General features: G+C 37.5%; 1 protein-coding gene across 1 annotated transcript in view; it reads right to left on the reverse strand.

The window, feature by feature from the left end:
- CFAP44 (cilia and flagella associated protein 44) overlaps positions 1-22,579 on the reverse strand; it is a 296,056-nt gene that overhangs the window by 70,093 nt on the left and 203,384 nt on the right. Inside the window, exons 29-30 of the mRNA XM_053705145.1 lie at positions 1,452-1,562; positions 646-776 (exon numbers count right to left, since the gene is read on the reverse strand). Of these exons, the coding sequence (XP_053561120.1) occupies positions 646-776; positions 1,452-1,562 (242 nt within the window). The remainder of the gene's footprint in view (positions 1-645; positions 777-1,451; positions 1,563-22,579) is intronic.

Consider the following 22,579-nt stretch of genomic DNA (forward strand, 5'->3'; position numbering starts at 1 on the left):
GGGGCTGCGTTAAGAGCTGAACGCAGCTTTTTTGCAGGTGTTAGGTTTTTTTTCAGCTCAAACAGCCCCATTGTTTCCTATGGGGGAATCGTGCATGAGCACGTTTTTGAGGCTGGCCGCGTCCGTAAGCAACTCTAGTATCGAGAGTTGAAGCTGCGTTAAATATGCTCTACGCTCCTTTTTTGGAGCCTAACGCAGCCTTTATGTGGACTCTCAATACCAGAGTTATTTTTATGGTGCGGCCAGAAAAAAGCCAGCGTTAGCTACGCGGGTCGTTACCGACAAAACTCTAAATCTAGCCGTATATTTGTACTGCTTAAAAAAAACCAGACTTAAAGGAGTTTATGCTAAAAACACAGAAATAGTAATGTACAAATTAAACTGTAGACTTACAGGACACCAAGGTTTATAAGAGAAGGAGGTCTGATATGATAAAGGGCCATGAAGGTCCTAAAAGATAGAATCTTCTTCCTTCCTGGTCAGTAATGAAATATCTGATGCCTAAAACGTAACATAGCCCCATCTGCTCTCCCAACTAACACTGCATCATCTTTAATCTCTGCTAAATAACTCTGTGCCAAGCAAGTGCACAGTGTACGAAACGATAGAGTTGCACTTGATGTAACATTGGTTTGGTCCCTTTACCTTTTTAATTAAAGTATCATACTCCTTTTTCAGACCATCCACAACCTTCTTCTCTTCACTCAACGCCTCTTCAACATCCAGGCGCTTTTCACGTAGCTGTAGGGTGTTCTCGAATACTGTAGGGTCACAGTCTAGATGGGATTGGAAGAAAATATCAGCAAAGCTGAAATACATGATATCTTGAATAACAATATGGCACAACCTCAATGTCAAAAAGAATTTGGAATACTTTAGATTCACTCTCAGATAAAAAAAAATATGTGCTTGCAGAATATTTTACAAGTACAATACAGAGATACAACAATCCTTATTGTTTCTGTTCATGTCCTTTTTGTTGTTGTTAGATAGAGTAAATAGATAGACAGACAGAGTAGATAGATAGACATAGACAGATTATATAAGTACACGTATATACAAGTATATTGGAAAATTGTAATTTTCAACAACTCTCCAATTTACTTCTATTATCAAATTTGCTAGCAGCTGATTGGTGGTGCACATATAAAAGCCTATTTGGCGTCTTTCATGTCGTATCATTATGTAAAAGAGCTGCCACATAGCATTTATGCAGTATACAATCTAGTCTCCAGGGATTAGTCAAACACACAAGTTTTAGAGGTAAATTACAGGAAAAGTAGTCAAGATGAATAATGAGTCTTTTTTCTTCTTCAATATTAAACATTTTACTGGGATTATTTTATTTTTCTTCAATGCTCTTCTAATTGTTTTTTTCTTACCATGTTGATATAGTGATAGAACAGGAGATGATTAAAGTGAGTTTACTACAAATGAGCAGAAGAACTTACTAGGTGGGCAAATAGAATCATCAAAGACACCGTCCTCAGAAACCGACTCATTTTCAGTGCCATCCCAAGTAGAATAACCAACTGACTCGTCATCGCTCTCCTCCTCTTCATCTGTAATTTGTATGTTGAGAAGACCATTAGCCTTTACATGTTTAATTGGTTTTAATCCCCCAGCAGAATATGTGCATTTTTATTACAATCTATATAAAAACAAGTGTAAAGCACTGAAAAGATTACACAGTAGCATCAGTTCTGAGCAATGTGTCAAGCAACTGAACTCAGGTTATAAAAAGGGACTTTAGTAGAAACTTGAAAATATTTACATCATTATCCCAGGGTTACATACAGTTGTGTGCATAGGTTTACATACCCTGACAGAATTTATGATTTCTTGGCCATTTTTCAGAGAATATGAATGATAACACAAAAACTTTTCTTTCACTCATGGTTAGTGTTTGGCTGAAGCCATTTATTATCAATCAACTGTGTTTACTCTTTTGAAATCATAATGACAACAGAAACTACCAAAATGGCCCTGATCAAAAGTTTACATACCCTGGTGATTTTGGCCTGATAACATGCACACAAGTTGACACAAAGTGGTTTGAATGGCTATTAAAAGGTAACCATCCTCACCTGTGATTTGTTTGCTTATAATTAGTGTGTGTGTATAAAAGGTCAATGAGTTTCTGGACTCCTGACAGACCCTTGCATCTTTCATCCAGTGCTGCACTGACGTTTCTGGATTCGGAGTCATGGGGAAAGCAAAAGATCAAAGGATCTGCGGGAAAAGGTAGTTGAACTGTATAAAACAGGAAAGGGATATAAAATATATCCAAGGAATTGAGAAAGCAGTGTTCAAACTCTAATCAAGAAGTGGAAAATGAGGGGTTCTGTTTGATAACAAACTGCATTCATCTTGCCATCAATTCGGACCAAATTTCCTGTGCCTTTGTAGCTCCCACATCCCCAAAACATCAGCAATCCACCTCCGTGTTTCACAGTAGGAATGGTGTACCTTTCGGGAGGCCAGAAGGGGTGGAGCTTCACAGTGGCAGGGTGCAGCAGTGCTCTGTTTGGGAAAGAGCGAAGAAAGGCCACTGAGAAATAGTTCAGAGGAGAACGACAAGCTAACCTTTTTTTGGGGAAAGCCTTGCCTGGGACCCACAATTGAGGTGGGAAGCTTGGGACTTGAAAAGTCCAATCCGCCGGTCGAGAAAGGCGTTTTTCTTTAAGACCCGTTGCCTGCGTCAGACCCGAGAGGATTCTGAACCTGAATACAGGGGCTCAATCAAAGGGAAGCAGTGTATCCAATACAGAGAGGCAAGGCATTTAAAATAGTTGCAGACACATGTAAGAAGGCACGGTAAGCTGTCTTCATATTATGAAAAGCCAAGCTGAGTGGGGAACGAAGAGTGGGCGGTTAGAAACACCCAAGGCTGTGGATGTTAAACTGAACTGAGGCGGACTGAAAACACTGATAGCGAGCCGGGAGTATCCTGACAGACGGCGGGGAAGCCGCAGACAAAGCCTGAGTAAACAAGGTCAGACAGAACTAGGCCGGTGGGAAACACTACAAATATACAGACTAACTAGCCCAGAACAAACTGTACAAACACTGAAATATTGATAAGTGTCCCCTCCTCACGAAGAACAGTGCCAGCACAGAAGGTGATATAGTATCATACACGGGTGACGCAACAATTTCTCCCAGTATTAAAAGACGCCATAACCTGGTGTTAATGCCTTTTAAATTATGCTCCCTAACTGGACTTGTGTTAAGATAGATTGATAATAGACCAAGTACCGCAATAGTGGATAAAGGCTTGGACATAACCCTATAAAAGACAGAGTATTGATATTTATTTTGTGGCAAAAGCAATTTGAGAAGATGGATATTTTCTTTAAATTTGATAATTTGTGACTAACAGAGGCTGCTAAAGAACTTCTGAAATGCAACAAAGCTATTTATTAAACTAGCCATAGCTGAACGAATTACAACAGATTGCTTTAACTAATGTTTCTGTGTATCAACCTATCCTGTTTTGTTCCTTTTTGGTAAAAGTACGGTCTATAACAAGATAAGCTACAAGGTGTAGAAGTAGAAGGATAATATGTTTGTATATTTGATATAATATTGAACCTATAAGTGCGTTCGCAAGGGTAACAGTGCCTGTTAGTGGAGGAAAAAAACTAATAAGTATTGTTTGTAACAAAGATAAGATATATTATGTAAGGCAAAGGAAAAAACATAATTTATGTAAGAACTTACCTGATAAATTCATTTCTTTCATATTAGCAAGAGTCCATGAGCAAGTGACGTATGGGACATACATTCCTACCAGGAGGGGCAAAGTTTCCCAAACCTCAAAATGCCTATAAATACACCCCTCACCACACCCACAAATCAGTTTAACGTATAGCCAAGAAGTGGGGTGATAAGAAAAAAGTGCGAAAGCATAAAAAAATAAGGAATTGGAATGATTGTGCTTTATACAAAAAAATTATAACCACCACAAAAAGGGTGGGCCTCATGGACTCTTGCTAATATGAAAGAAATGAATTTATCAGGTAAGTTCTTACATAAATTATGTTTTCTTTCATGTAATTAGCAAGAGTCCATGAGCTAGTGACGTATGGGATAATGACTACCCAAGATGTGGATCTTCCACGCAAGAGTCACTAGAGAGGGAGGGATAAAATAAAGACAGCCAATTCCGCTGAAAATAATCCACACCCAAAATAAAGTTTAAATCTTATAATGAAAAAAACTGAAATTATAAGCAGAAGAATCAAACTGAAACAGCTGCCTGAAGTACTTTTCTACCAAAAACTGCTTCAGAAGAAGAAAAACACATCAAAATGGTAAAATTTAGTAAAAGTATGCAAAGAAGACCAAGTGGCTGCTTTGCAAATCTGATCAACTGAAGCTTCATTCCTATACGCCCAGGAAGTAGAAACTGACCTAGTAGAATGAGCTGTAATCCTTTGAGGCGGATTTTTACCCGACTCGACATAAGCATGATGAATCAAAGATTTTAACCAAGATGCCAAAGAAATGGCAGAAGCCTTCTGACCTTTCCTAGAACCGGAAAAGATAACAAATATACTAGAAGTCTTTCGGAAATCCTTAGTAGCTTCAACATAATATTTCAAAGCTCTAACTACATCCAAAGAAAGCAACGACTTTTCCTAGAATTCTTAGGAATAGGACACAATGAAGGAACCACAATTTCTCTACTAATGTTGTTAGAATTCACAACCTTAGGTAAAAATTTAAAAGAAGTTCGCAACACCGCCTTATCCTGATGAAAAATCAGAAAAGGAGACTCACAAGAAAGAGCAGATAATTCAGAAACTCTTCTAGCAGAAGAGATGACCAAAGAAACAAAACTTTCCAAGAAAGTAATTCAATGTCCAGCGAATGCATAGGTTCAAACGGAGGAGCTTGAAGAGCCCCCAGAACCAAATTCAAACTCCAAGGAGGAGAAATTGACTTAATAACAGGTTTTATACGAGCCAAAGCTTGTACAAAACAATGAATATCAGGAAGACTAGCAATCTTTCTGTGAAAAAGAACAGAAAGAGCAGAGATTTGACCTTTCAAGGAACTTGCAGACAAACCTTTATCCAAACCATCCTGAAGAAACTGTAAAATTCTAGGAATTCTAAAAGAATGCCAAGAAAAATGATGAGAAAAACACCAAGAAATGAAAATCTTCCAGACTCGATAATATATCTTCCTAGATACAGTTTTACGAGCCTGTAACATAGTATTAATCACAGAGTCAGAGAAACCTCTATGACTGAGAATCAAGCGTTCAATCTCCATACCTTCAAATTTAAGGATTTGAGATCCTGATGGAAAAAAGGACCTTGCGATAGAAGGTCTGGTCTTAACGGAAGAGTCCACGGTTGGCAAGTGGCCATCCGGACAAGATCCGCATACCAAAACGTGTGAGGCCATGCTGGAGCCACCAGCAGAATAAACAAACGCACCTTTAGAATCTTGGAAAAAGAACTAGAGGCGGAAAGATATAAGCAGGATGATACTTCCAAGGAAGTGACAATGCATCCACTGCTTCCGCCTGAGGATCCCTGGATCTGGACAGATACCTGGGAAGCTTCTTGTTTAGATGAGAAGCCATCAGATCTATTTCTGGAAGTCCCCATATTTGAACAATCTGAAGAAATACCTCTGGGTGAAGAAACCATTCGCCCGGATGTAGCGTTTTGGCGACTGAGATAATCCGCTTCCCAATTGTCTATACCTGGGATATGAACCGCAGAAATTAGACAGGAGCTGGATTCCGCCCATACAAGTATTCGAGAGACTTCTTTCATAGCCAGAGGACTGTGAGTTCCTCCTTGATGATTGACATATGCCACGGTTGTGACATTGTCCGTCTGGAAACAAATGAACGACTCTCTCTTTAGAAAAGGCCACGACTGAAGAGCTCTGAAAATTGCACGGAGTTCCAAAATGTTGATTGGTAATCTCACCTCCTGAGATTCCCAAACCCCTTGTGCTGTCAGAAACCCCCATACAGCTCCCCAACCTGTCAGACTTGCATCTGTTGAGATCACAGTCTAGGTTGGAAGAACAAAAGAAGCCCCCTGAACTAAACGATGGTGGTCTGTCCACCACGTCAGAGAGTGTCGAACAATCGGTTTTTTTCTTTGTATAATCCCTGCACCACTGGTTCAGCAAACAGAGCTGAAGAGGTCGCATGTGAAAACGAGCAAAGGGGATCGCGTCCAATGCAGCAGTCATAAGACCTAGAATTTCCATGCATAAGGCTACCGAAGGGAAAGATTGAGACTGAAGGTTTCGACAAACTGAAACCAATTTCAGACGTCTCTTGTCCGTCAGAGACAGAGTCAAGGACACTGAATCTATCAGGAAACCTAAAAAGGTTACCCTTGTCTGAGGAATCAAACGAACTTTTTGGTAAATTGATCCTCCAACCATGATCTTGAAGAAACAACACTTATAAAAGACTGATTGGTTCTTTCTAGTGAAAATGAGCAAAGGGAATTGAATCCAATGCTGTGGCCATAAGACCTAAAACTTCTATGCATATATAGCAACTGAAGGAAATAATAGAGACTAAAGGTACCGATAGACGGAACCCAATAAAAATTATCCCTTGTCTGATAGAGACAAGAACATTAACACAAACTATCTGGAAACCTAAAAAAGGTGACCCTTGTGTGAGGAATCAAGAGCTTTTGAAAAAAAGATCCTCTAACTATGTCCTGAAGAGCAAGTGAATCATATGAGATTCCGCATCCTCAGAAAATAATCTGAATGAAAACAGAAAAATGAAAATATGCATTTATTGTATCTAATGAAAACAAATAATGCTATCAATGACCATAAAAAGGCAAAATAGTTTGAATAAAACTCCAAAACCCGGTTCCTCAAAAGGAACTGGAAGAAATACCCCAGAAGATTCCAGGTCTGAGCAGCGCTTGAACCCCATGGGTGCCCAGCCATGCTTCAACAGTACCCAAAATATATAGGACAGAAACACAGTTAAAGAAAGTGTTAGCCTTACTGGAATAAAATCAAAGAAATTTGGACAAAATAAATTTCAAAGAAGTCTTAACCTGCCCCTTACCAGCCAAGCTGGAATACGGCACGTACATCGCAATATTAGGGAGCTGATTTCGAACTCCAATTATAAACATGTTACTTGGGAAAGAACTCAGGAATTTATTCCTTAATAAGAACAACCAAACTAGTATAAGCTTAAAGTTTTAGTCTTAGAACTCAATCTTGAAGCCCAGAGTAACAGTTAAGAATTGAATTCAATTATAAAACAAATAATTGATTATCTTAAAACAAAAGAAATATGGATTATTATTTTTTTTATTTTATTTTTTTAAATCACAAAATTCTTCTAGCTAAAAAAGCTAAAGACATAGATTAACCCTCATTTGCGAAAATATTCAATAAAATGAAGGCACAAATGAAATTATTAGCATGATAGTCCAGTTTAAAGGACCAGCCAATACAGTGGACTTGCATAAATCAATAAATGCAAAACAACAAGACAAATGCAACAGCACCTAGTCTAGTAAATGTTGTCCCTTAAACAATGCTAAAATAAATCATAATCTGATACTTGATCTTAAAGTAAACAGAGAAAATGAAGCAATTGCAAAATCCAAATAAATCACAGGACCAAGAAAAGTACCTGAAACTAAATAATTTTCCATAAATAAGATACAACTATCTAAAGGAAAATAAATACTATTTTGCTATAGAAACAATAGCATAATTAGTAGAATTAGAGATAGCCCCAATAAATTGAAGAACCCTCCAAATTGAATTTAACTGCTGGCAAAGAATATAGTTTAAAACCTTTGAAGAAGGAATAAAAGAAAATTCTCAGCCTATTCCATTCCCTAGTATGGGGAATTGGAAAGAAAAACCTCTGAAAACAAAGAAGAAATAAATAGGCAGAAATAGTGTCAGCTAGTCTAAAGAACTAGTTACCTTAATATCCAAAATAATCAACACCTTTTCAACAAAGAACAAATGTACTTTAACAATAAAAACGTATATTTGTTAGTGTCAATATCTGATGAAGAAAATTTCTGAAAAAGAAAAAAAAACATCAGCAGAGAAGGATAAATCAGTATGTTGTTGGTCATTTGAAACTTCAATAATTAAAAAAGAAGTGAAAAAGACCTAAAAATTTTATTAGAAGGCACGAAGTCAGACAAAGCCTTTAAAATAGAATCAGAAAAATATTTCTTATAAATCTTCTAAATATTTCTTGTAAGAATGGAAATATATAAAGCATAAATACTAATGGATTCCGCATGTAAAAGTATATCACAATAACTTATTACAAAACATAGCTAAAGATAAACATTTATAACATTTAAAATAAATGAACTTAGCTTTGGTAGAACTGAAACTCAGTTAAGCGTTTTTCCAGAAGTGGCTTCTGATTCAGGGACAATCTGAGACATCTTGCAATATGTAATAGAAAAAACAACATATAAAGCAAAATTGATCAAATTCCTTAAATGACAGTTTCAGGAATGGGAAAAAAATGCCAATGAACAAGCTTCTAGCAACCAGAAGCAATAAATAATGAGATTTAAATATTGTGGAGACAACAATGACGCTCAAATTTTTTAGCGCCAAAAAAGCCGCCCACATTTTTTGGCGCCTAAATGCTTTTGGCGCCAAAAATGACGCCACATATAAAAATAACACATATAAAAATAACGCCGACATTTTTTGGCGCAAAAACGTCAAAAAAATGACGCAACTTCCGGCGACACGTATGACGCCGGAAATTACAAGAAAATTTTTGCGCCAAGAAAGTCCGCGCCAAGAATGACGCAATAAAATGAAGCATTTTCAGCCCCCGCGAGCCTAACAGCCCACAGGAAAAAAAGTCAAATTTTAACCCCTTAATGACAACTGACGTACCAGGTACGTCATGCATTAACAAGCAGTTAATGACAATGGACGTACCTGGTACGTCAGTTGTCTAACAGAGTGCTGGAAGTGATCACAATCACTTCCAGCAGCTCTGAGGGTATTGCAGTGATGCCTCGATATGGAGGCATCCTGTAATACCCCTTTACAAGACTCCGATGCAGAGAGAGCCACTCTGTGGCCCTCTCTGCACCGGTAGTGATGGTGCCGATGGTGCCTTTGGGAGGTGGGAGGAGGGAGCGTGTGATTGCGCGTGCACGATGCGTGCGCGCGCGTGCACGGGTGTGCGCGTGCACGTGGGCGCACACATGCACACATTAGCCACACTGACACCAATGAAAAATGAAGGGGAAATTTTTTTTTTATTTTTTTTTTACATTTAAAAGGATCTGGGAGGGGGAGGGGGTGGGGGTATTGTGGGGGGGCTGCTACACTACAGAAATAATTAAACATACAGATAAAAGTTAAAAATAAAATTAAAATAGTTTGGTTTGTGGGGTCAAACTGGGTACTGGCAGACAGCTGCCAGTACCCAAGATGGCGGTAATTAGGTAGGGGAGAGGGTTAGAGAGCTGGAGGGGGGGATCAGGGAGGTTGGTGCTAAGGCAGGGGTCCATCACAACTAAAATATTTTATAATTTTTATTTAAAAAAAAAAAAAAAACTCTTTTATTTAGTACTGGCAGACTTTCTGCCAGTACTTAAGATGGCGGTAACAATTGTGGGGTGGGGGAGGGAAGAGAGCTGTTTGGGAGGGATCAGGGGGTGGGATGTGTCAGGTGGGAGGCTGATCTCTAAAATTAACCCTGCAAGCTCCCTACAAGCTACCTAATTTAACCCCTTCACTGCTGGGCATAATTCACGTGTGGTGCGCAGCAGCATTTAGCGGCCTTCTAATTACCAAAAAGCAACGCCAAAGCCATATAAATCTGCTATTTCTGAACAAAGGGGATCCCAGAGAAGCTTTTACAACAATTTCTGCCATAATAGCATAAGCTGTTTGTAAATAATTTCAGTGAGAAACCTAAAATTGTGAAAAATGTAAAGTTTTTTTTTTTATTTGCTCGCATTTGGCGGTGAAATGGTGGAATAAAATATACCAAAATGGGCCTAGATCAATACTTGGGGTTGTCTACTACACTACACTAAAGCTAAAATTAACCCTACAAGCTCCCTAATTAACCCCTTCACTCCTGGGCATAAAACATGTGTGGTGCGCAGCGGCATTTAGCGGCCTTCTAATTACCAAAAAGCAACCACAAAGCCATATAAGTCTGTTATTTCTGAAAAAGGGGATCCCAGAGAAGCATTTACAACCATTTGTGCCATAATTGCAGAAGCTGTTTGTAAATAATTTCAGTGGGAAACCTAAAGTTTGTGACAAAATTTGTGAAAAAGTGAACTTTTTTTTTTTTTTATCGCATTTGGCGGTGAAATGGTGGCATGAAATATACCAAAATGGGCCTAGATCAATACTTTGGGATGTCTTCTAAAATAAAATATATACATGTCAAGGGATATTCAGGTATTCCTGACAGATATCAGGGTTCCAACGTAACTAGCGCTAATTTTGAAAAAAAGTGGTTTGGAAATAGCAAAGTGCTACTTGTATTTATTGCCCCATAAATTGCAAAAAAAAGCAAAGAAGATGTAAACATTGGGTATTTCTAAACTCAGGACAAAATTTATAAGCTATTTAGCATGGGTGTTTTTTGGTGATTGTAGATGTGTAACAGATTTTGGGGGTCAAAGTTAGAAAAAGCGTGTTTTTTTCCATTTTTTCCTCATATTTTATCATTTTTTTTTAGTAAATTATAAGATATGATGAAAATAATGGTATCTTTAGAAAGTCCATTTAATGACGAGAAAAACGGTATATAATATGTGTGGGTACAGAAACGAGTAAGAGGAAGATTACAGCTAAACACAAACACTGCAGAAATGTAAAAATAGCCATTGTCATTAAGGGTAAGAAAATTGAAAAATGGTCCGGTCATTAAGGGGTTAAGGTAAGAAAAAATTGAATTATTCATATGCATTATCCCAAATATGAAACTGACTGTCTGAAATAAGGAACGTTGAACATCCTGAATCAAGGCAAATAAATGTTTGAATACATATATTTAGAACTTTATATAAAAGTGCCCAACCATAGCTTAGAGTGTCACAGAAAATAAGATTTACTTACCCCAGGACACTCATCTACATGTAGTAGAAAGCCAAACCAGTACTGAAACGAGAATCAGTAGAGGTAATGGTATATATAAGAGTATATCGAAAAGGGAGGTAAGAGATGAATCTCTACGACCGATAACAGAGAACCTATGAAATAGACCCTGTAGAAGGAGATCACTGCATTCAAATAGGCAATACTCTCCTCACATCCCTCTGACATTCACTGCACGCTGAGAGGAAAACCGGGCTCCAACTTGCTGCGGAGCGCATATCAACGTAGAATCTAGCACAAACTTACTTCACCACCTCCATCGGAGGCAAAGTTTGTAAAACTGAATTGTGGGTGTGGTGAGGGGTGTATTTATAGGCATTTTAAGGTTTGGGAAACTTTGCCCCTCCTGGTAGGAATGTATATCCCATACGTCACTAGCTCATGGACTCTTGCTAATTACATGAAAGAAATAGTAGCTAGCATTATTTACCTGGTATGAATTTTCTGTACTTATAATTTGATCTTTGTGAGGTCACCTGTGGCCCTTAGCAGAGCAATTAAAAGTAGCAAATATACTGATTTATTAAGTTAGATTTAACAAAGACCGCACTAAATTCTTAGCAATATACAGTCTAGTTAAATCCTGTATTTATATTATAAGACTTATTGCAAAGCTAGCATCTGTCACCCCTTTGCCCATGTTATGTGAAATACTATCTGTGTTTTCTTGGACAAGAGTATCCCCCCTCACGAGGTCAAGGTATATTAGCTGAAAAGATTTGTTAGAAAATTACAGTTAGTATAATGACCCCTGAGAGAACAAGAGATTGTTAAAAGAGCAGTTAAAGGCAGTAAAGTTTCAGCTATATTATAAGAAATGCATTAAGTGCGCCTATCAAAAACACACTTTTTCAGGTTTACATTTCTTATAAGTTGGTAGTAAAAGTATTGGGTGTGACAAAGAAATGTGATAGTGTCCAAAGTAAGGGAAGACACCCTCAAGCAATAAGGGTATAACACGGGCAGGAGGAATAAAGGCAAATTAAAACTTTGAACTGTGGGTAAGGTGAGCGACAGAGTTGAATAAATCTTTCCCTTAAAGGGATATTTTGAATTAACGTGAATACAGGCATTGCCATTAAAATATTGCACAATATATATTTCAATTCAATCTTGTTTACTAGGTTGCACAAGCAATCTTTAAGTTTACACATAGTCACTTTCTTTCTTTTTTCTTTTTTTTTTTTCCAATCACTTTTTCTTTTCTTCACAAGCACGTATGGAAAGATTTGTCACGGTCAAAAATAGGTCACCGGCAATGCCGCCTAAAGGGAAAGATAAGAAAAACCCGAAAAGAAATAGTTTAGAATCAGCTAATGCAAGCTCAACAGAGATAATCAATGCAAATATGTACCCTATAGAGTGTCAGTATCTGGTAAAACAGATATCTGACATTATGCTACCACAATTCGAGCAGGTTAAAAAAGAGATAATAGAACTTGCGTCAGAAGTAAAACATTTTTCAGCTAGACTTCTTGAAGCGGAAAATAGAATTTCTGACATGGAGGATATAAGTTTGAGACATGAGACGGAGATTAAGGAACAGGAATCTAATCTATGTATGCTTCAAAATAAAGTTGAGGAGTTAGAAGATCGCGCAATGTGCAATAATGTAAGAATTATAGGATTACCAGAATCTAAAGAATAACAAGATTTGCTAAAGTTTACTGCAATTCAATTACCATGAAGATTAGATATGCAAATACCCCCACAAGGCCTTCAGGTAGAAAGAGCACATAGGGAAGGTGGTGTTAGAACGTATCCAGATGGTAAAATACAAAAGAGAGCAGTTTTGGTTAAATACCTAAACTTTCAAGATAAAGTCAGTATAATGAGTCACTATAAACAAAAAATGCCAGTAACAATTGATGATAAGAATATAATGCTTTTCCAGGATTTTTCAGCAGAGACGTCAAAGAAAAGGAGAGAAATGGTACCTCTATGCACAAATTTAATTAAAATGGGTATAAAAGCTGTAATTGTATATCCGGCCAAAATTAAAATATTTAGAGAGCAGGGAAATGTCCTGCTTAATAATCCTGGAGAAGTAGAAACTTTTTTGAATTCTAGCTAAAATAAAGAAAGGGATAGGCCCCGGATTTAACTAGAGGGGACTAAAAATTGTCTGTAAAGTCTTTATAAGAATTAGATTTGAAGGTTCAAGACAAGATCAATGCCCCGCAACTTAGATTGGAGAGGGCATATCCTCTGAAGGATCTAGAAAGTATCCAATGTAGGAACGAGAAGTTGATTTTTGCTATGCAGGAATCAGATGGGGGGGGGGGGTTTAGTCCCCCCAGGCTGATATTTGGTTTTAAGGGTTTTTTTTTTTGTTTTTCTCTCTCCTCTCTCTCCCTGCTGGCTCTCACGCTCCCCTACCCCTCCCGATAAAAAGTTATTATTGGGCAATATCCCAATTTTAGACTCTGGTTTAGCGGTATAACTAGTTAGAAATTAAAATGAATGAACAAATAAAATTGGCATCATGGAATGTGGGGGGGATCACGTCACCCTGGAAAAGGAAAAATATTCTTAAACAACTTAAAAAACATGCGATAGACATAGCAATGCTACAAGAGACACATCTTAAAGAACAAGAGATTAATAAGCTTAAAATAGGATGGGTGGGAGAAGTAGTAGCAACACCGTGTGCAACAAGGAAAAAGGGAGTGGCAATTTTGTTTAATAAAACATTGGAATATAAAATTATAACTAAAGAACTAGACATAGAGGGAAGATTTATAATTCTACAGATTAAAAAAAAAAAAAAGAGTATTAATATTGTGCAATATCTATGGTCCCAATAAACTAGATAAAGTTTTCTGGAATAGTATACAAGCTAAATTATTAAACTACAATACAGAGAATATAATCTTAGCAGGAGATTTAAATATGGTAATGTACCCAAGGTTAGATAGATTAAAAACACCACCAAACAGAAGTAGCAAACAAGAAACTAAGCTTTTAAAGGATCTATGCAGAAACCTTAGACTTAAAGATATTTGGAGGCTACAGAATCCTGATGCACAATGTTACACATGCATATCGCATAGCCATAAAACTATGTCTAGAATTGATACCTTCCTGATATCTGAAAACCTATTGGGCACAGACATAAAGACAGACATTAACGAAATTATAATATCTGACCATGCCATTATTTCCCTTAAATTTGGATTAAAAGGAAATGGAATGATTATTGCTATTTTAATAAAGAATATGAAAATAAACATGAAATATTTTGGGAAGCTTTTAAAGTGGTTATTAGAGGGGAAGTAAAAGCGTATTTAGTTAAAAATAAAAGAGTCACACAACAGAAGGAGCTTCAACTAGCAAGTGCGTAATTGTTATAACACTTATTTAAGTGACACCTCCAGAATCCTCTGGGAAAAATATATAAAAGTCAAACAGATAAGAGAAATTTTTCTCAACCAAAAATTAAGTCAAGAAGAACTTAGAACCAGAGCATTGTTTTATAGACATAGCAGAAGAGCAGGGAAATTTTTAGCAAACTTGGTTAAGTTAAAGAAGAAAAAACAAGTCATAGAGGCAATTAAAGGAGGAAATGGGAGAATAACAAATCTGGAAGAAATAAATAGAATAATTTATGAATATTTTAAAAAGCTTTATACTGCTGATGCAATTAACCAACAAGATAAAGCAGAATTTTGGGACAAAATTAGACTACCAGTGATAGATAGAGATAGACTAGAAGAACTAAATAAACCAATAACACAAGAAGAAATTAAAAAAAAAATAGATAGCACAGCAACAAACAAATCACCAGGGCCTGATCAGCTACCAATAGAGTTATATAAACTAATAACTGAGGAAATAACCCCAACATTAGAAAGTTTATTCAACATGATATATATAAGGAATAAGATGCAGTCTAAAAATTTTACTACCTCAGCAATTTCATTAGTTCTTAAAAAAGAAAAGGACTCAGAAGAGATAGGGTCATATAGACCCATCTCGTTATTAAATAATGATTATAAAATATTTATGAGTGTAATCGCACAGAGACTTAAGAAAGTGATGGGTTCTTTAATACATAAGGACCAAGTGGGCTTTATGCCAAACAGAAGCTCGACAACCAATCTGAGGAAGGTACAATTAGTAATCAACCATTATTGGAATCAAACTAAAAAACCTTTAAATAAAAAGCAGGTAGATGTGGCAATCACGTCTATTGATGCAGAAAAAGCTTTTGACATGATCACATGGGATCATCTATTCACAACAATAGAAAAAATTGAGATTTCAGGTCCCTTCCTCAGATTGGTCCAGTGTATCTACAAAGAGCCAAGGGCCACAATTGTAGTAAATAGAAACATGACACCTAGCTTCACACTGCAAAAAGGGACCAGGCAAGGATGCCCTTTATCGCCATATTTATTTAATTTGGCTATTGAGCCCATCGCCATCCTTCTTAGGAAGGAAATTGAGGGAGTTTGGCTAGGGAAAAGGAGAGTCACTCTATTGTTATATGCAGACGATCAGCTAGTCTTTACAAAAGATACAAAGAAAAATATTCCTATCTTAATCCAGATATTAGAAAAATTTGGTAGGTTTTCGGGGTATAAAGTCAATATAAATAAATCCGAAATTTTGTGGTTATACAAATGGAAAGATAGTTGTAAGAATATACCGTTCAAAGAAGAAAAGGAAAAATTAAAATATCTAGGTATTGTACTCTCCAGAGACCCAGATAAGTGGTATTCATTAAATTTTCCTCAAGTATGGACAAAAATAAGTAAAGACCTGATAAGATGGGCCAATTTCCCACTGTCCCTTTCAGGTAAAATTAATTTAATAAAAATTGTATTATTTCTGAAAATGTTGTATCTTTTACAAAATTGACCGATTTTTATTAAATCTAAGGATATTAGAATGTTTAAACAAAATTGCATAAAATTTCTATGGGGTGAAAAACGCAGAGCTCTTTCCCTTCAAAATTTGATGCTTCTTAAGTCAGGGGGAGGCCTAGCATTTCCAGACCTAGAAAACATAATTTATGTAAGAACTTACCTGATAAATTCATTTCTTTCATATTAGCAAGAGTCCATGAGCTAGTGACGTATGGGATATACATTCCTACCAGGAGGGGCAAAGTTTCCCAAACCTCAAAATGCCTATAAATACACCCCTCACCACACCCACAAATCAGTTTAACGAATAGCCAAGAAGTGGGGCCTTTGTTTGCACCTAGCTCCTGCTTCCATATTGCTGGACACATCATACACAATCCGTCTAGACACAGAATCTTCTACCTTGGATACCAGGGATTGCCGGATCAGCCAGCTGGTGTGCTGTGAATACCAGCCCGCTCCTATAGGCACATTAGAGTGCCTCTTCAGATTGTGAGTACCCTGCACATGTTTCATATCTGATGTTGGCTGTTTCAGATTCACACATACGGCACCTCTTTCCTTGTGTTTGATTTTAAAAATAAGGAATTGGAATAATTGTGCTTTATACAAAAAAATCATAACCACCACAAAAAAGGGCGGGCCTCATGGACTCTTGCTAATATGAAAGAAATGAATTTATCAGGTAAGTTCTTACATAAATTATGTTTTCTTTCATGTAATTAGCAAGAGTCCATGAGCTAGTGACGTATGGGATAATGAATACCCAAGATGTGGATCTTCCACGCAAGAGTCACTAGAGAGGGAGGGATAAAATAAAGACAGCCAATTCCACTGAAAAATAATCCACACCCAAAACAAAGTTTAAATCTTATAATGAAAAAAACTGAAAATATAAGCAGAAGAATCAAACTGAAACAGCTGCCTGAAGTACTTTTCTACCAAAAACTGCTTCAGAAGAAGAAAACACATCAAAATGGTAGAATTTAGTAAAAGTATGCAAAGAAGACCAAGTTGCTGCTTTGCAAATCTGATCAACCGAAGCTTCATTCTTAAATGCCCAGGAAGTAGAGACTGACCTAGTCGAATGAGCTGAAATCCTTTGAGGCGGAGTTCTACCCGACTCAACATAAGCATGATGAATCAAAGACTTTAACCAAGATGCCAAAGAAATGGCAGAAGCCTTCTGACCTTTCCTAGAACCGGAAAAGATAACAAATAGACTAGACGTCTTTCTAAAATCTTTAGTAGCTTCAACATAATATTTCAAAGCTCTAACTACATCCAAAGAATGCAACGATCTTTCCTTAGAGTTCTTAGGATTAGGACACAATGAAGGAACCACAATTTCTCTACTAATGTTGTTAGAATTCACAACCTTAGGTAAAAATTTAAAAGAAGTTCGCAACACCGCCTTATCCTGATGAAAAATCAGAAAAGGAGACTCACAAGAAAGAGCAAATAATTCAGAAACTCTTCTAGCAGAAGAGATGGCCAAAAGAAACAAAACTTTCCAAGAAAGTAATTTAATATCCAGCGAATGCATAGGTTCAAACAGAGGAGCTTGAAGAGCCCCCAGAACCAAATTCAAACTCCAAGGAGGAGAAATTGACTTAATAACAGGTTTTATATGAACCAAAGCCTGTACAAAACAATGAATATCAGGAAGACTAGCAATCTTTCTGCGAAAAAGAACAGAAAGAGCAGAGATTTGTCCTTTCAAGGAACTTGCAGACAAACCCTTATCCAAACCATCCTGAAGAAACTGTAAAATTCTAGGAATTCTAAAAGAATGCCAAGAAAAATGATGAGAAGAACACCAAGAAATGTAAGTCTTCCAGACTCGATAATATATCCTCCTAGATACAGATTTACGAGCCTGTAACATAGTATTAATTACGGAGTCAGAGAAACCTCTATGACTGAGAATCAAGCGTTCAATCTCCATACCTTCAAATTTAAGGATTTGAGATCCTGATGGAAAAAAGGACCTTGCGATAGAAGGTCTGGTCTTAACGGAAGAGTCCACGGTTGGCAAGTAGCCATCCGAACAAGATCCGCATACCAAAACCTGTGAGGCCATGCTGGAGCCACCAGCAGAACAAACGAACGCTCCTTTAGAATCTTAGAAATCACTCTTGGAAGAAGAACTAGAGGCGGAAAGATATAAGCAGGATGATACTTCCAAGGAAGTGACAATGCATCCACTGCTTCCGCCTGAGGATCCCTGGACCTGGACAGATACCTGGGAAGCTTCTTGTTTAGATGAGAAGCCATCAGATCTATTTCTGGAAGTCCCCACATTTGAACAATCTGAAGAAATACCTCTGGGTGAAGAGACCATTCGCCCGGATGTAAAGTTTGGCGACTGAGATAATTCGCTTCCCAATTGTCTATACCTGGGATATGAACCGCAGAAATTAGACAGGAGCTGGAATCCGCCCATACAAGTATTCGAGATACTTCTTTCATCGCCAGAGGACTGTGAGTCCCTCCTTGATGATTGACATATGCCACGGTTGTGACATTGTCCGTCTGGAAACAAATGAACGACTCTCTCTTTAGAAGAGGCCACGACTGAAGAGCTCTGAAAATTGCACGGAGTTCCAAAATGTTGATTGGTAATCTCGCCTCCTGAGATTCCCAAACCCCTTGTGCTGTCAGAGACCCCCATACAGCTCCCCAACCTGTCAGACTTGCATCTGTTGAGATCACAGTCCAGGTTGGAAGAACAAAAGAAGCCCCCTGAACTAAACGATGGTGGTCTGTCCACCACGTCAGAGAGTGTCTTACAATCGGTTTTAAATTTATTAATTGAGATATCTTTGTATAATCCCTGCACCACTGGTTCAGCATACAGAGCTGAAGAGGTCGCATGTGAAAACGAGCAAAGGGGATCGCGTCCGATGCAGCAGTCATAACACCTAGAATTTCCATGCATAAAGCTACCGAAGGGAATGATTGAGACTGAAGGTTTCGACAAGCTGAAACCAAATTCAGACGTCTCTTGTCCGTCAGGGACAGAGTCATGGACACTGAATCTATCTGGAAACCTAAAAAGGTTACCCTTGTCTGAGGAATCAACGAACTCTTTGGTAAATTGATCCTCCAACCATGTTCTCGAAGAAACGATACAAGTCGATTCGTATGAGATTCTGCTAAATGTGAAGACTGAGCAAGTACCAAGATATCGTCCAAATAAGGAAATACCACAATACCCTGTTCTCTGATTACAGATAGAAGGGCACCGAGAACCTTTGTAAAAATCCTTGGAGCTGTTGCTAGGCCAAACGGCAGAGCCACAAACTGGTAATGCTTGTCTAGGAAAGAGAATCTCAGAAACTGATAGTGATCTGAATGAATCGGAATATGCAGATATGCATCTTGTAAATCTATTGTGGACATATAATGCCCTTGCTGAACAAAAGGCAGAATAGTCCTTATAGTTACCATTTTGAATGTTGGTATCCTTACATAACGATTCAATATTTTCAAATCCAAAACTGGTCGGAAGGAATTCTCCTTCTTTGGTACAATGAAGATATTTGAGTAAAACCCCAGCCCCTGTTCCAGAACTGGAACTGGCATAATTACTCCAGCCAACTCTAGATCTGAAACACATTTCAGAAATGCTTGAGCCTTCACTGGATTTATTGGGACACGGGAAAGAAAAAATCTTCTTGCAGGAGGCCTTATCTTGAAGCCTATTCTGTACCCTTGTGAAACAATGTTCTGAATCCAAAGATTGTGAATCGAATTGATCCAAATCTCTTTGAAAAATCGTAATCTGCCCCCTACCAGCTGGGCTGGAATGAGGGCCGCACCTTCATGTAGACTTGGGAGCTGGCTTTGGCTTTCTAAAAGGCTTGGATTTATTCCAGACTGGAGATGGTTTCCAAACTGATACCGCTCCTGTAGGGGAAGGATCAGGCTTTTGTTCCTTATTGTGACGAAAGGAACGAAAACGATTAGCAGACCTAAATTTACCTTTAGATTTTTTATCCTGTGGTAAAAAAGTTCCTTTTCCCCCAGTAACAGTTGAAATAATAGAATCCAACTGTGAACCAAACAATTTATTACCCTGGTTGGAAAGAAAGGGAAAGCAAAAGTTGACTTAGAAGACATATCAGCATTCCAAGTTTTAAGCCATAAAGCTCTTCTAGCTAAAATAGCTAAAGACATATACCTGACATCAACCCTAATGATATTAAAGATGGCATCACAAATAAAATTATTAGCATGTTGAAGAAGATTAACAATGCTATGAGTATTATGATCTGTTACTTGTTGTGCTAAGGCTTCCAACCAGAAAGTTGAAGCTGCAGCAACATCCGCTAAAGATATAGCAGGTCTAAGAAGATTACCTGAACATAAGTAAGCTTTTCTTAGAAAGGATTCAATTTTCCTATCTAAAGGATCCTTAAAGGAAGTACTATCTGCCGTAGGAATAGTAGTACGTTTAGCAAGAGTAGAGATAGCCCCATCAACCTTAGGGATTTTGTCCCAAAACTCTAATCTGTCAGATGGCACAGGATATAATTGCTTAAACCGTTTAGAAGGAGTAAATGAATTACCCAAATTATTCCATTCCCTGGAAATTACTTCAGAAATAGCATCAGGGACGGGAAAAACCTCTGGAATAACTACAGGAGGTTTAAAAAACGTATTCAAACGTTTAGATTTAGTATCAAGAGGACCAGATTCCTCTATTTCTAATGCAATTAAGACTTCTTTAAGCAAAGAACGAATAAATTCCATTTTAAATAAATATGAAGATTTATCAGTATCAACCTCTGAAACAGAATTGTCTGAACCAGAAGAATCATTATCAGAATCAGAATGATGATGTTCATTTAAAAATTCATCTGAAAAATGAGAAGTTTTAAAAGACCTTTTACGTTTACTAGAAGGAGGAATAACAGACATAGCCTTCTTAATAGATTTAGAAACAAAATCTCTTATGTTAACAGGAACACCCTGAATATTAGATGTTGATGGAACAGCAACAGGTAATGAAACATTACTAAAGGAAATATTATCTGCATTTACAAGTTTGTCATGACATTCATTACAAACAACAGCTGGAGGAACAGTTACCACAAGTTTACAACAAATACACTTAACTTTGGCAGATCCAGCATCAGGCAGCAATTTTCCAGAAGTATCTTCTGAATCAGGGTCAATCTGAGACATCTTGCAATATGTAATAGAAAAAACAACATATAAAGCAAAATTTATCAAATTCTTTAAAAGACAGTTTCAGGAATGGGAAAAAATGCCAATGAACAAGCTTCTAGCAAGCAGAAGCAAATAAACAATGAAACTTAAATAATGTGGAGACAATAATGACGCCCAAATTTTTTAGCGCCAAAAAAGATGCCCACATTATTTTGCGCCTAAATGCTTTAAGCGCCAAAAATGACGCCACATCCGGTGACGCCGACATTTTTGGCGCAAAAAACGTCAAAAAAATGATGCAACTTCCGGCGACAAGTATGACGTCGGAAATGACAAAGAAAATGTTTGCACCAAAAAAATCCGCGCCAAGAATGATGCAATAAAATGAAGCATTTTCAGCCCCCGCGAGCCTAACAGCCCACAGGAAAAAAGTTCAAATTTTAAGGTAAGAAAAATAGATTATTCATATGCATTATCCCAAATAATGAAACTGACTGTCTGAAATAAGGAATGTTGAACATCCTGAATCAAGGCAAATAAATGTTTAAACACATATATTTAGAACTTTATATAAAAGTGCCCAACCATAGCTTAGAGTGTCACAAAAAATAAGACTTACTTACCCCAGGACACTCATCTACATGTAGTAGAAAGCCAAACCAGTACTGAAACGAGAATCAGTAGAGGTAATGGTATATATAAGAGTATATCGTCGATCTGAAAAGGGAGGTAAGAGATGAATCTCTACGACCGATAACAGAGAACCTATGAAATAGACCCCGTAGAAGGAGATCATTGAATTCAAATAGGCAATACTCTCTTCACATCCCTCTGACATTCACTGCACACTGAGAGGAAAACCGGGCTCCAGCCTGCTGCGAAGCGCATATCAACGAAGAATCTAGCACAAACTTACTTCACCACCTCCATGGGAGGCAAAGTTTGTAAAACTGATTTGTGGGTGTGGTGAGGGGTGTATTTATAGGCATTTTGAGGTTTGGGAAACTTTGCCCCTCCTGGTAGGAATGTATATCCCATACGTCACTAGCTCATGGACTCTTGCTAATTACATGAAATAAATGTATAATTTAGTATGTATGGGGAAATTCGTACTGGAATGGCTGACAGAAGTGGACTATTATGTGCTAAAGGAAGTAGAAGAACAGTTAGTCACTCCGTATGCCTTGAAAGCTCTTGTTCACTGCAGGGAAAAACTGCCAGGGAAAATTAAAAGCTTAAAAACGATAAAAAAATGTGATCTATGCATGGCATAAATTATTACACATATTAAAAATCAACCCCAGATATTCAAACTTGACATTAAGGGGGAATTCAGAGTTTATATCAGCTATAGACTCTAAAGTATTTGAGAATTGGAAAACTAGGGG

Source organism: Bombina bombina, chromosome 3, assembly GCF_027579735.1.
Source record: "Bombina bombina isolate aBomBom1 chromosome 3, aBomBom1.pri, whole genome shotgun sequence".
NCBI classification, from domain to species: domain Eukaryota; kingdom Metazoa; phylum Chordata; class Amphibia; order Anura; family Bombinatoridae; genus Bombina; species Bombina bombina.